Source organism: Pleurodeles waltl, chromosome 5 (genome assembly GCF_031143425.1).
Source record: "Pleurodeles waltl isolate 20211129_DDA chromosome 5, aPleWal1.hap1.20221129, whole genome shotgun sequence".
Taxonomy (NCBI): domain Eukaryota; kingdom Metazoa; phylum Chordata; class Amphibia; order Caudata; family Salamandridae; genus Pleurodeles; species Pleurodeles waltl.
The window spans coordinates 1,832,127,236-1,832,142,275 of record NC_090444.1 but is presented as its reverse complement, the minus strand read 5'-3'; the positions used below and the strand labels follow the sequence as shown (position 1 = coordinate 1,832,142,275).

Sequence of the window (15,040 nt, the reverse complement as noted above, 5' to 3'; positions counted from 1 at the left end):
CACTATTTTCTAATAGTCCCAGCGACCCTCTACAAGGTCACATAGGTTTGGGGTCCATTCGTGGTTCGCATTCCACTTTTGGAGTATACGGTTTGTGTTGCCCCTATCCCTATGTGTCCCCATTGCATCCTATTGTAACTATACATTGTTTGCACTGTTTTCTAAGACTATACTGCATATTTTTGGTATTGTGTACATATATCTTGTGTATATTTCCTATCCTCTCACTGAGGGTACACTCTAAGATACTTTGGCATATTGTCATAAAAATAAAGTACCTTTATTTTTAGTATAACTGTGTATTGTGTTTTCTTATGATATTGTGCATATGACACTAAGTAGTACTGTAGGAGTGTAGGAGGCTGGACTGGCTTGTAGTGAGTACCAAGGGGTACTTGCACCTTGCACCAGGCCCAGTTATCCCTTATTAGTGTATAGGGTGTCTAGCAGCTTAGGCTGATAGATAAGGGTAGCTTAGCAAAGCAGCTCAGGCTGAACTAGGAGACGTGTGAAGCTACTACAGTACCACTTAGTGTCAAATGCACAATATCATAAGAAAACACAATACACCGTTATACTAAAAATAAAGGTACTTTATTTTTATGACAATATGCCAAAGTATCTTAGAGTGTACCCTCAGTGAGAGGATAGGAAATATACACAAGATATATATACACAATAGCAAAAATATGCAGTATAGTCTTAGAAAACAGTGCAAACAATGTATAGTTACAATAGGATGCAATGGGGAAACATAGGGATAGGGGCTACACAAACCATATACTCCAGAAGTGGAATGCGAACCACGAATGGACCCCAAACCTATGTGACCTTGTAGAGGGTCGCTGGGACTATTAGAAAATAGTGAGAGTTAGAAAAATAACCCTCCCCAAGACCCTAGAAAGTGAGTGCAAAGTGCACCAAAGTTCCCCTAAGGACAAAATAGTCGTGTTAGAGGGAGAATGCAAGGAAAACACAAATCAGCAATGCAACAACGATGGATTCCTGTCTGAGGGTACCTGTGGAACAAGGGGACCAAGTCCAAAAGTCACAAGCAGCTCGGAGATGGGCAGATGCCCAAGAAATGCCAGCGGTTGGTGCAAAGAAGCTCTTACTAGGCTGAAGAACTGTGAATACTGCAGGAACGACAAGGGCTAGAGACTTCCCCTTTGGAGGATGGATCCCCCACGCCTTGGAGAGTCGTGCAGAAGTGTTTTCCCGCCGGATGGACGCCAACAAGCCTTGCTACACGCAAATCGTGCGTTTGGCGTTTTTGGACGCTGCTGGGGCCCAGGAGGGACCAGGAGGTCGCAAATTGGACCTGCAGAGAGAGGGGACGTCGAGCAAGACAAAGAGCCCTCACTGAAGCAGGTAGCACCCGGAGAAGTGCCAGAAACAGGCACTACGAGGATGCGTGAAACGGTGATCGCCGAAGTTGCACAAAGGAGTCCCACGTCGCCGGAGACCAACTTAGAAAGTCGTGCAATGCAGGTTAGAGTGCCGTGGACCCAGGCTTGGCTGTGCACGAAGGATTTCCGCCGGAAGTGCACAGGGGCCGGAGTAGCTTGCAAAGTCGCAGTTCCCAGCAATGCAGCCCAGCGAGGTGAGGCAAGGACTTACCTCCACCAAACTTGGGCTGAAGAGTCACTGGACTGTGGGGGTCACTTGGACGGTGTCGCTGGATTCGAGGGACCTCGCTCGTCGTGCTGAGAGGAGACCCAAGGGACCGGTAATGCAGCTTTTTGGTGCCTGCGGTTGCAGGGGGAAGATTCCGTCGACCCACGGGAGATTTCTTCGGAGCTTCTGGTGCAGAGAGGAGGCAGACTACCCCCACAGCATGCACAAGCAGGAAAACAGTCGAGAAGGCGGCAGGATCAGCGTTACAGAGTTGCAGTAGTCGTCTTTGCTACTATGTTGCAGGTTTGCAGGCTTCCAGCGCGGTCAGCGGTCGATTCCTTATCAGAAGGTGAAGAGGGAGATGCAGAGGAACTCGGCTGAGCTCATGCATTCGTTATCTAAAGTTTCCCCAGAGACAGAGACCCTAAATAGCCAGAAAAGAGGGTTTGGCTACCTAGGAGAGAGGAAAGGCTACTAACACCTGAAGGAGCCTATCACAAGGAGTCTCTGACGTCACCTGGTGGCACTGGCCACTCAGAGCAGTCCAGTGTGCCAGCAGCACCTCTGTTTCCAAGATGGCAGAGGTCTGGAGCACACTGGAGGAGCTCTGGACACCTCCCAGGGGAGGTGCAGGTCAGGGGAGTGGTCACTCCCCTTTCCTTTGTCCAGTTTCGCGCCAGAGCAGGGGCTAAGGGGTCCCTGAACCGGTGTAGACTGGCTTATGCAGAATTGGGCACATCTGTGCCCAACAAAGCATTTCCAGAGGCTGGGGGAGGCTACTCCTCCCCTGCCTTCACACCATTTTCCAAAGGGAGAGGGTGTCACACCCTCTCTCAGAGGAAGTTCTTTGTTCTGCCATCCTGGGCCAGGCCTGGCTGGACCCCAGGAGGGCAGCTGCCTGTCTGAGGGGTTGGCAGCAGCAGCAGCTGCAGTGAAACCCCAGGAAGGGCAGTTTGGCAGTACCAGGGTCTGTGCTACAGACCACTGGGATCATGGGATTGTGCCAACTATGCCAGGATGGTATAGAGGGGGCAATTCCATGATCATAGACATGTTACATGGCCATATTCGGAGTTACCATGGTGAAGCTACATATAGGTAGTGACCTATATGTAGTGCACGCGTGTAATGGTGTCCCCGCACTCACAAAGTTCAGGGAATTGGCTCTGAACAATGTGGGGGCACCTTGGCTAGTGCCAGGGTGCCCTCACACTAAGTAACTTTGCACCTAACCTTTACCAGGTAAAGGTTAGACATATAGGTGACTTATAAGTTACTTAAGTGTAGTGTAAAATGGCTGTGAAATAACGTGGACGTTATTTCACTCAGGCTGCAGTGGCAGGCCTGTGTAAGAATTGTCAGAGCTCCCTATGGGTGGCAAAAGAAATGCTGCAGCCCATAGGGATCTCCTGGAACCCCAATACCCTGGGTACCTCAGTACCATATACTAGGGAATTATAAGGGTGTTCCAGTAAGCCAATGTAAATTGGTAAAAATGGTCACTAGCCTGTCAGTGACAATTTGGAAGTAATGAGAGAGCATAACCACTGAGGTTCTGGTTAGCAGAGCCTCAGTGAGACAGTTAGGCACCACACAGGGAACATATACATGCACACCTATGAGCACTGGGGCCCTGTGTGACAGGGTCCCAGTGACACACACATATAGGCCACAAACTTATGAGCACTGGGGTCCTGACCAGCAGGATCCCAGTGACACATAACAAACATACTGAAAACATAGTGTTTTCACTATGAGCACTGAGGCCTGGGTATCAGGATCCCAGTGAGACAGTGAAAACAGTGACAAACACCCTGACATACACTCACAAACAGGCCAAAAGTGGGGGTAACAAGGCTAGAAAGAGGCTACCTTCTCACACAACCCCCCCCCAAACGAAGGACAATAAGGCTAACCTTGGCCAGTTGAGACTTTATTGTCTAAGTGGTGATAAGTAGAGAGTAGCTCTGCAATAGACTGGTTACTCCCTTTATCATCCACTATATGGTTACTTCCCTGTGGGGATGTAAACCACCCTGTTTGAAGTTTTTTAGCTAAGCAACAATGTGAAGATGTATTTTCAGAGTTTCTATCAGTAAGTTTTAGTTTAGAGCAGTGGGAATTGTCCACTGAACCTATTTGTAGTGATGGAAATGCCAGACAGGGATGCTGTCTCAGAAAAGCCATAGCTGGGCAAAAACTTTGTCCATTTGGCTGGAAGAGAGAACAGGGATGCTGTTTCTCTTGAGTTGGAGCAGGGCAGGGATGCTGTCCTATGAGCTCCACACTAGGGCAGGGATGCTGTCCTAAGTGTTGTGAGGCAGTACAGGGTTTCTGCACTAAAGTTTCTCTGGGAGGGTTGGAGGGATGCTCCATGTTAACTAAAATGGTGCTCTTTTTGTCACCAATGTTAGTTATCCCACAGAGAGGTACTTCTACCTCAGGGAGTCCAGCTATGCCAGCTGATGATTCCCTTGGAACAGGTGCCACCCCAGGAGAGGTTTCTCCCACCACAGGAATGGTATCCTGAATGGTAGGGTGGTTAGGGGATACTGTGATACCCTTTTTACCTGTTGATGGAGAGGGATCCTGAGTTTTCAGGCCTTCTCTCCTTTGCTTTTTCATTTCAGTAGAAATGAGAGGGAACAATTCCTCAGGGATGCCCAGCATGGCTGCATGGGCATAAAACTCTACATCAGCCCAACCTGAGGCCTCTAGGTCATTACCTAAGAGACAGTCTACAGGTAAGCTAGGTGATACCACCACCTGCTTAGGGCCAGTAACTCCACCCCAACTAAACTGAATTATAGCTAAGGGAAGAAACTTAGTGGAGTTATGGACATCAATAATCTTATACTGTTGTCCAATGATGTGTTGTTCAGGAGGCACTAGGTTTTCAGTCACCAAAGTGAAACTGGCACCTGTGTCCCTGTAGGCCAAGGCCTCAACACCATTTATTGAAACTGTCTGCCTGTACTTATCCATTGTAAGGGGACAAGCAGCCAGTGTGGCAAGGCCAATGCCACTAGGTGTGACAGAAACTGTCTTGGGACTGATGACATCAGTTTCCACTATGGACCCATAAGTGAACCCAACTACACCCTTTGCTTGACTGTTGCCAGCAGTCCCACCACTAGTACCACTACTGCTAGGGGCACTAGAGCTTGATGTATTAGTGGTGGTAGGCTCAGGGGGTTTACCTGGACAGGACTTATCCCCTGGCCTATGGCCTCTGTTTTTACACACAAAGCACCAAGGCTTTTTAATGTGTGCAGGTTGGGAAGAAGAGGAAGAATTAGTTTTATCCCCACCCTCTGAAGAGTGTTTAAGATTTGAAGTGGGATCTTTGGTTTTACCCTTATCCCCATGCTTATCTTGAGATTTTTCACCATCTTTCTTCTTATTGCCATCTTTGTCACCCCCTGTATGAACTTTTCTGTTCACCCTTGTTCTGACCCATTTGTCTGCCTTCTTTCCCAATTCTTGGGGAGAGGTCAGATCAGAGTCTACCAGGTACTGGTGCAACAAATCAGACACACAATTATTAAGTATATGCTCTCTCAGGATTGTGTTATACAGGCTTTCATAATCAGTAACTTTACTGCCATGTAACCACCCCTCCAAGGCCTTCACTGAATGGTCAATGAAATCAACCCAGTCTTGTGAAGACTCCTTTTTGGTCTCTCTGAACTTTATCCTGTATTGTTCAGTGGTTAAGCCATAACCATCCAGGAGTGCATTCTTAAGAACTGTAAAATTATTGGCATCATTTTCTTTCACAGTAAGGAGTCTATCCCTACCCTTTCCACTAAATGATAGCCATAGGATAGCAGCCCACTGCCTTTGAGGGACATCCTGTACAGCACAGGCCCTCTCAAGTGCAGCAAACCACTTGTTAATGTCATCCCCCTCCTTATAAGGGGGAACTATCTTGTGCAGATTCCTGGAATCATGCTCTTTTGCAGGATGACTATGGGGAATACTGCTGCTGCCACCATGGGTATCTAAACCCAACTTCTGTCTTTCCTTCTCTAATTCTAAAGACTGTCTATCCAAATCCAGCTGTTGCTTCTTGAGCTTCAGTCTGGTTTGTTCCACTCTCAATCTATTGAGCTCCCTTTCTAACAATCTGTCATCAGGGTGGGTGGGAGGGACATTTCTAGATACAGAGGTATGATGGGAATGAACAGAAGGAGACCTGTCCCTTACAGAGGGCACCCTAACAGCTTGGCTACCAGTATAATGTGAGAGCACACCATCAGTATGGTGTGATTCAACCTCTGTACCAACTATGCTAGACTGTCTAGTAATGGGCAGGCTGAGAAGTTTCTTTCCTGAACCTTTTCCTGGGGGAGTCCCTGGATCAGATTGAGAACCATTAGCTACTTTTTCTACAGATTGGGCACTTATGGCCTTATCCTGTACTCTAAGCATATTAATTAACAGTTCTAAGGAAGGATTCTTCCCTACACTCAAACCTCTCTCTATGCAGAGACTCCTTGCTCCTTTCCAGCTAAGGTGATCATATGCAAGTTTGGACAGTTCAACTTTTTGGCCTGTGCCAGACATTTTTTAGAGAGAGTTAAAGTGATAGACAAAGAGAAAAAAGTTTTCAGAACTTTTTGGAAAGACAGAAAAAAACTTTTTAAACTTTTAAGAACTTTTTGAAAGTTTAGAAGTACTTTTCAGCACTTAGAAAAGAGTGAAAAGAGGAAATGCAAAACTTTTTGGCTATGTGTATATACACTGACCTTGTTTTGTATATTTTTCTCTTATGAAAAGTACAATGACAAGAGTGGTAAGTAGTCTCAAAGCACTTATCCCACCGCTGCACAACCAATGTAGGAGGCTGGACTGGCTTGTAGTGAGTACCAAGGGGTACTTGCACCTTGCACCAGGCCCAGTTATCCCTTATTAGTGTATAGGGTGTCTAGCAGCTTAGGCTGATAGATAAGGGTAGCTTAGCAAAGCAGCTCAGGCTGAACTAGGAGACGTGTGAAGCTACTACAGTACCACTTAGTGTCAAATGCACAATATCATAAGAAAACACAATACACCGTTATACTAAAAATAAAGGTACTTTATTTTTATGACAATATGCCAAAGTATCTTAGAGTGTACCCTCAGTGAGAGGATAGGAAATATACACAAGATATATATACACAATAGCAAAAATATGCAGTATAGTCTTAGAAAACAGTGCAAACAATGTATAGTTACAATAGGATGCAATGGGGAAACATAGGGATAGGGGCTACACAAACCATATACTCCAGAAGTGGAATGCGAACCACGAATGGACCCCAAACCTATGTGACCTTGTAGAGGGTCGCTGGGACTATTAGAAAATAGTGAGAGTTAGAAAAATAACCCTCCCCAAGACCCTGGAAAGTGAGTGCAAAGTGCACCAAAGTTCCCCTAAGGACAAAATAGTCGTGTTAGAGGGAGAATGCAAGGAAAACACAAATCAGCAATGCAACAACAATGGATTCCTGTCTGAGGGTACCTGTGGAACAAGGGGACCAAGTCCAAAAGTCACAAGCAGCTCGGAGATGGGCAGATGCCCAAGAAATGCCAGCGGTTGGTGCAAAGAAGCTCTTACTAGGCTGAAGAACTGTGAATACTGCAGGAACGACAAGGGCTAGAGACTTCCCCTTTGGAGGATGGATCCCACACGCCTTGGAGAGTCGTGCAGAAGTGTTTTCCCGCCGGATGGACGCCAACAAGCCTTGCTACACGCAAATCGTACGTTTGGCGTTTTTGGACGCTGCTGGGTCCCAGGAGGGACCAGGAGGTCGCAAATTGGACCTGCAGAGAGAGGGGACGTCGAGCAAGACAAAGAGCCCTCACTGAAGCAGGTAGCACCCGGAGAAGTGCCAGAAACAGGCACTACGAGGATGCGTGAAACGGTGCTCGCCGAAGTTGCACAAAGGAGTCCCACGTCGCCGTAGACCAACTTAGAAAGTCGTGCAATGCAGGTTAGAGTGCCGTGGACCCAGGCTTGGCTGTGCACGAAGGATTTCCGCCGGAAGTGCACAGGGGCCGGAGTAGCTTGCAAAGTCGCGGTTCCCAGCAATGCAGCCCAGCGAGGTGAGGCAAGGACTTACCTCCACCAAACTTGGGCTGAAGAGTCACTGGACTGTGGGGGTCACTTGGACGGTGTCGCTGGATTCGAGGGACCTCGCTCGTCGTGCTGAGAGGAGACCCAAGGGACCAGTAATGCAGCTTTTTGGTGCCTGCGGTTGCAGGGGGAAGATTCCGTCGACCCACGGGAGATTTCTTCGGAGCTTCTGGTGCAGAGAGGAGGCAGACTACCCCCACAGCATGCACAAGCAGGAAAACAGTCGAGAAGGCGGCAGGATCAGCGTTACAGAGTTGCAGTAGTCGTCTTTGCTACTATGTTGCAGGTTTGCAGGCTTCCAGCGCGGTCAGCGGTCGATTCCTTATCAGAAGGTGAAGAGGGAGATGCAGAGGAACTCGGCTGAGCTCATGCATTCGTTATCTAAAGTTTCCCCAGAGACAGAGACCCTAAATAGCCAGAAAAGAGGGTTTGGCTACCTAGGAGAGAGGATAGGCTACTAACACCTGAAGGAGCCTATCAGAAGGAGTCTCTGACGTCACCTGGTGGCACTGGCCACTCAGAGCAGTCCAGTGTGCCAGCAGCACCTCTGTTTCCAAGATGGCAGAGGTCTGGAGCACACTGGAGGAGCTCTGGACACCTCCCAGGGGAGGTGCAGGTCAGGGGAGTGGTCACTCCCCTTTCCTTTGTCCAGTTTCGCGCTAGAGCAGGGCTAAGGGTTCCCCTGAACCGGTGTAGACTGGCTTATGCAGAATTGGGCACCTCTGTGCCCAACAAAGCATTTCCAGAGGCTGGGGGAGGCTACTCCTCCCCTGCCTTCACACCATTTTCCAAAGGGAGAGGGTGTCACACCCTCTCTCAGAGGAAGTTCTTTGTTCTGCCATCCTGGCCCAGGCCTGGCTGGACCCCAGGAGGGCAGATGCCTGTCTGAGGGGTTGGCAGCAGCAGCAGCTGCAGTGAAACCCCAGGAAGGGCAGTTTGGCAGTACCAGGGTCTGTGCTACAGACCACTGGGATCATGGGATTGTGCCAACTATGCCAGGATGGCATAGAGGGGGCAATTCCATGATCATAGACATGTTACATGGCCATATTCGGAGTTACCATTGTGAAGCTACATATAGGTAGTGACCTATATGTAGTGCACGCGTGTAATGGTGTCCCCGCACTCACAAAGTTCAGGGAATTGGCTCTGAACAATGTGGGCGCACCTTGGCTAGTGCCAGGGTGCCCTCACACTAAGTAACTTTGCATCTAACCTTTACCAGGTAAAGGTTAGACATATAGGTGACTTATAAGTTACTTAAGTGCAGTGTAAAATGGCTGTGAAATAACGTGGACGTTATTTCACTCAGGCTGCAGTGGCAGGCCTGTGTAAGAATTGTCAGAGCTCCCTATGGGTGGCAAAAGAAATGCTGCAGCCCATAGGGATCTCCTGGAACCCCAATACCCTGGGTACCTCAGTACCATATACTAGGGAATTATAAGGGTGTTCCAGTAAGCCAATGTAAATTGGTAAAAATGGTCACTAGCCTGTTAGTGACAATTTTGAAAGAAATGAGAGAGCATAACCACTGAGGTTCTAGTTAGCAGAGCCTCAGTGAGACAGTTAGGCACCACACAGGGAACACATACATATAGGCCACAAACTTATGAGCACTGGGGTCCTGACTAGCAGGGTCCTAGTGACACATAACAAACATACTGAAAACATAGGGTTTTCACCATGAGCACTGGGCCCTGGCTAGCAGGATCCCAGTGAGACAGTGAAAACACCCTGACATACACTCACAAACAGGCCAAAAGTGGGGGTAATAAGGCTAGAAAGAGGCTACTTTCTCACAAAAGGGTATCACAGTATCCCCTAACCACCCTACCATTCAGGATACCATTACTGTGGTGGGAGAAACCTCTCCTGGGGTGGCACCTGTTCCAAGGGAATCATCAGTTGGCAAAACTGTACTCCCTGAGGTGGAAGTACCTCTCTGTGGGATAACTAACATTGGTGAGAAAAAGAGCACCATTTTAGTTAACATGGAGCATCCCTCCAACCCTCCCAGAGAAACTTTAGTGCAGAAACCCTGCACTACCTCACAACACTTAGGTCAGCATCCCTGTCCTAGTATGGAGCTCATAGGACAGCATCCCTGCCCTGCTCCAACTCAAGAGAAACAGCATCCCTGTTCTCTCTTCCAGCCATATGGACAAAGTTTTTGCCCAGCTATGGCTTTATTGAGACAGCATCCCTGTCTGGCATTTCCATCACTACAAATAGGTTCAGGGGACAATTCCCACTGCTCTAAACTAAAACTTACTGATAGAAACTCTGAAAATACATCTTAACATTGTTGCTTAGCTAAAAAACTTCAAACAGGGTGGTTTACATCCCCACAGGGAAGTAACCATATAGTGGATGATAAAGGGAGTAACCAGTCTACTGCAGAGCTACTCTCTACTTATCACCACTTAGACAAAAAAGTCTCAACTGGCCAAGGTTAGCCTTATTGTCCTTCGTTTGGGGGGGGGGGGTTGTGTGAGAAAGTAGCCTCTTTCTAGCCTTGTTACCCCCACTTTTAGCCTGTTTGTGAGTGTATGTCAGGGTGTTTTCACTGTCTCACTGGGATCCTGCTAGCCAGGGCCCAGTGCTCATAGTGAAAACCCTATGTGTTCAGTATGTTTGTTATGTGTCACTGGGACCCTGCTAGTCAGGACCCCAGTGCTCATAAGTTTGTGGCCTATATGTATTAGTTCCCTGTGTGGTGCCTAACTGTCTCACTGAGGCTCTGCTAACCAGAACCTCAGTGGTTATGCTCTCTCTGTACAAATTGTCACTAACAGGCTAGTGACCAATTTTACCAATTTACATTGGCTTACTGGAACACCCTTATAATTCCCTAGTATATGGTACTAAGGTACCCAGGGTATTGGGGTTCCAGGAGATCCCTATGGGCTGCAACATTTCTTTTGCCACCCAGAGGGAGCTCTGACAATTCTTACACAGGCCTGCCACTGCAGCCTGAGTGAAATAACGTCCACGTTATTTCACAGCCATTTTACACTGCACTTAAGTAACTTATAAGTCACCTATATGTCTAACCTTTACCTGGTAAAGGTTAGGTGCAAAGTTACTTAGTGTGAGGGCACCATGGCACTAGCCAAGGTGCCCCCACATTGTTCAGGGCCAATTCCCCGGACTTTGTGAGTGCGGGGACACCATTACACGCGTGCACTACATATAGGTCACTACCTATATGTAGCTTCACAATGGTAACTCCGAATATGGCCATGTAACATGTCTATGATCATGGAATTGCCCCCTCTATGCCATCCTGGCATAATTGGCACAATCCCATGATCCCAGTGGTCTGTAGCACAGACCCTGGTACTGCCAAACTGCCTTTTCAGGGGTTTCACTGCAGCTGCTGCTGCTGCCAACCCCTCAGACAGGTTTCTGCCCCCCTGGGGTCAAGCCAGGCTTGTCCCAGGATGGCAGAACAAAGGACTTCCTCTGAGAGAGGGTGTTACACCCTCTCCCTTTGGAAAATGGTGTGAAGGCAGGGGAGGAGTAGCCTCCCCCAGCCTCTGGAAATGCTTTCATGGGCACATTTGGTGCCCATTTCTGCATAAGCCAGTCTACACCGGTTCAGGGACCCCTTAGCCCTGCTCTGGCGCGAAACTGGACAAAGGAAAGGGGAGTGACCACTCCCCTGACCTGCACCTCCCCTGGGAGGTGTCCAGAGCTCCTCCAGTGTGCTCCAGACCTCTGACATCTTGGAAACAGAGGTGCTGCTGGCACACTGGACTGCTCTGAGTGGCCAGTGCCACCACGTGACGTCAGAGACTCCTTCTGATAGGCTCCTTCAGGTGTTAGTAGCCTATCCTCTCTCCTAGGTAGCCAAACCCTCTTTTCTGGCTATTTAGGGTCTCTGTCTCTGGGGAAACTTTAAATAACGAATGCAAGAGCTCATCCGAGTTCCTCTGCATCTCTCTCTTCACCTTCTGCCAAGGAATCGACTGCTGACCGCGCTGGAAGCCTGCAAAACTGCAACATAGAAGCAAAGACGACTACTGCAACTCTGTAACGCTGATCCTGCCGCCTTCTCGACTGTTTTCCTGTTGGTGCATGCTGTGGGGGTAGTCTGCCTCCTCTCTGCACTAGAAGCTCCGAAGAAATCTCCAGTGGGTCGACGGAAACTTCCCCCTGCAACCGCAGGCACCAAAAAGCTGCATTACCGGTCCCTTGGGTCTCCTCTCAGCACAACGAGCGAGGTCCCTCGAATCCAGCAACTCTGTCCAAGTGACTCCCACAGTCCAGTGACTCTTCAGTCCAAGTTTGGTGGAGGTAAGTCCTTGCCTCACCTCGCAAGACTGCATTGCCAGGAACAGCGATTTTTGCAGCTACTCTGGCCCCTGTGCACTTCCGGCGGAAATCCTTTGTGCACAGCCAAGCCTGGGTCCACGGCACTCTAACCTGCATTGCACGACTTTCTAAGTTGGTCTCCGGCGACGTGGGACTCCTTTGTGTAACTTCGGGTGAGCACCGTTTCATGCATCCTCGTAGTGCCTGTTTCTGGCACTTCTCTGGGTGCTACCTGCTGCTAAGAGGGCTCCTTGTCTTGCTCGACGTCCCCTCTACCTCCTGGTCAAATTTGCGACCTCCTGGTCCCTCCTGGGCCACAGCAGCATCCAAAAACAATAACCACACGATTTGCAGCTAGCAAGGCTTGTTGGCATTCTTTCGGCGGGAAAATACTTCTGCACGACTCTCCACGGCAAGAGGGATCCGTCCACCAAAGGGGAAGTTTCTAGCCCTTTTCGTTCCTGCAGAAACCTCAGCTTCTTCTGTCCAGTAGAAGCTTCTTTGCACCCACAGCTGGCATTTCCTGGGCATCTGCCCATCTCCGACTTGCTTGTGACTTTTGGACTTGGTCCCCTTATTCCACAGGTACCCAAGATTGGAAATCCATCGTTGTTGCATTGTTGGTTTGTGTCTTTCCTGCATTATTCCTCTATCACGACTTCTATGTCCTTGGGGGAACTTTAGTGCACTTTGCACTCACTTTTCAGGGTCTTGGGGAGGGCTAATTTTCTAACTCTCACTATTTTCTAATAGTCCCAGCGACCCTCTACAAGGTCACATAGGTTTGGGGTCCATTCGTGGTCCGCATTCCACTTTTGGGGTATATGGTTTGTGTTGCCCCTATCCCTATGTGTCCCCATTGCATCCTATTGTAACTATACATTGTTTGCACTGTTTTCTAAGACTATACTGCATATTTTTGGTGTTGTGTACATATATCTTGTGTATATTTCCTATCCTCTCACTGAGGGTACACTCTAAGATACTTTGGCATATTGTCATAAAAATAAAGTACCTTTATTTTTAGTATAACTGTGTATTGTGTTTTCTTATGATATTGTGCATATGACACTAAGTGGTACTGTAGGAGCTTCACTCGTCTCCTAGTTCAGCCTAATCTGCTCTGCTAAGCTACCATTATCTATCAGCCTATGCTGCTAGACACCCTATACACTAATAAGGGATAACTGGGCCTGGTGCAAGGTGCAAGTACCCCTTGGTACTCACTGCAAGCCAGTCCAGCCTCCTACACTAACAAGCACATGATATCTCGTGATAAACCATAATCTGAATTGAATATAAATTATAAATTTCACTGCACATTTACATGGTATCCACCCTTATCAATAACTTCACTTATAGATTACTGTCAAGGAAAGGAAATACTGCTTGATTTACAGGTCGCAATTCTGTGTAGATGACTCCCAAACCACCAATAGAATGCAACCATGTGGTGATTAACATATCTTGTGCGTTATATCTAGTTTTAGTGTGATTAAGGTACTTATCTGTTAACTAAAAAAATGCACTGGACAAGACAATGAATTATTGTCTATTTGGCAGTTTTGAGCTTCTACCCCCCAAACTACATCCCCCAGAAGCCTTTCACTTCTCACTCTTGCCACTCTGAGTGTTAAATGTGGAAAGGGTATTTGGTCCAGTTTTAAGAAGAATAGTAGGGTCGACGCCAGGTCATCAGAGCAAACAACCCCAACCACCACAGTTGTGGTTTAGTAACAAATGAGCACCCTGTCACTCCTCAAATAAAGTCTAGCAGCAATAATCAAATAGCTAAATGGCTAATACGTAAAATAGCAAAGTAGGAAATATTCATAAGCTTTGGCAAGGCCAGCAGATCAACTCAAAAATGAAAATGCAAATCACACCTATTGGCTTTGCCAATCCTTGGTATTAGATGCAAATGAATACACTGCGCTTACCTTCTAAAAATGCAAGATATCGTGCGATGCTTTCTTTAAAATTCTGTTTTTCACTGTCTAAATGTTTAGATTGATTTAAAGCACCCCAGCTTTCTGTTGCAAGGACAGGAGGTATAAGTATTTTTTCCAGCATACTCCTGGTACCGGTCAATATTCCTTCAGATGCATCCAGAACACAAAAACATATTTCCTGTAAACATAAAAGTAAAAGCATTTTTTAAAAAATCAGGATTTTGTAACTATTGAGGCATTCATACGTTATACACAATAAGATAAATCGTGTTAATACAGTTTTACCTGCTGGGAGTGGTGGAGCACGTGCTACCCAGCCTGCACAAGATATCTTCGAAGGCTGATCTCAGTCGCCAGGGCGCAGACCCCTTGCAGAAGCATCAGAGAAAAGATTCTGTGGCAGGCTCATAAAGATGATGCGCATCTCGTGCCACAGAGATGCAGGATGTCAACTGCACTGGGTCCGAGTTAATGCTAGAAGAGGTCATTTTGCCTCTGCTCAGAGCTCTAGATGTGTCTGTTCTTTGAGATGGATGTAGTGGGGAGGCTGGTTGACACCTTGGGGTGCCAAAGGTAGTTGACATACTTTTTACATGCACTTGAATTGCTCTCTCTTTAAAAGTGGGCCCCTTTTAAGTTCATCTTTTTCATACGTTTCATTATTTAAAATACATAACTGGTAAACATGAAGTTCCTGAAAAAACGAAAAAAGACTCCTGCTGGTGCAATTAGTACATTCCCTGCAAAGCGTGTGCTAAGCAGGAACAAGGGACAGCAACAAATAGGATCTTGCCGTTTCAGTCATACTTTGCTTCTGATGCAGACATTGTCACAGAAAGATAAGTTACTTACCTGTAAATCCTAGTTCTCTTCCAGGGGTATCCTCATCAAAGTCATAAACTTTGAATATTCCCGCCCACGTGCGAGGACCCCACAGCATATCTAAACAGACATGTATATGTATGAAATATATATGAAAAATAACATTTTAGTAGATACTTTCAATACAAGTATAATGTATACATGTGTAAAA

At 47.3% G+C, this 15,040-nt stretch overlaps 1 protein-coding gene across 1 annotated transcript in view; it reads right to left on the bottom strand.

Annotated features, from left to right (window-relative positions):
• Nucleotides 1-15,040, bottom strand: part of DNAH8 (dynein axonemal heavy chain 8) — a 9,979,189-nt gene that overhangs the window by 9,728,263 nt on the left and 235,886 nt on the right. Inside the window, exon 3 of the mRNA XM_069236651.1 lies at nt 13,996-14,185. Within this exon, the coding sequence (XP_069092752.1) occupies nt 13,996-14,185 (190 nt within the window). The remainder of the gene's footprint in view (nt 1-13,995; nt 14,186-15,040) is intronic.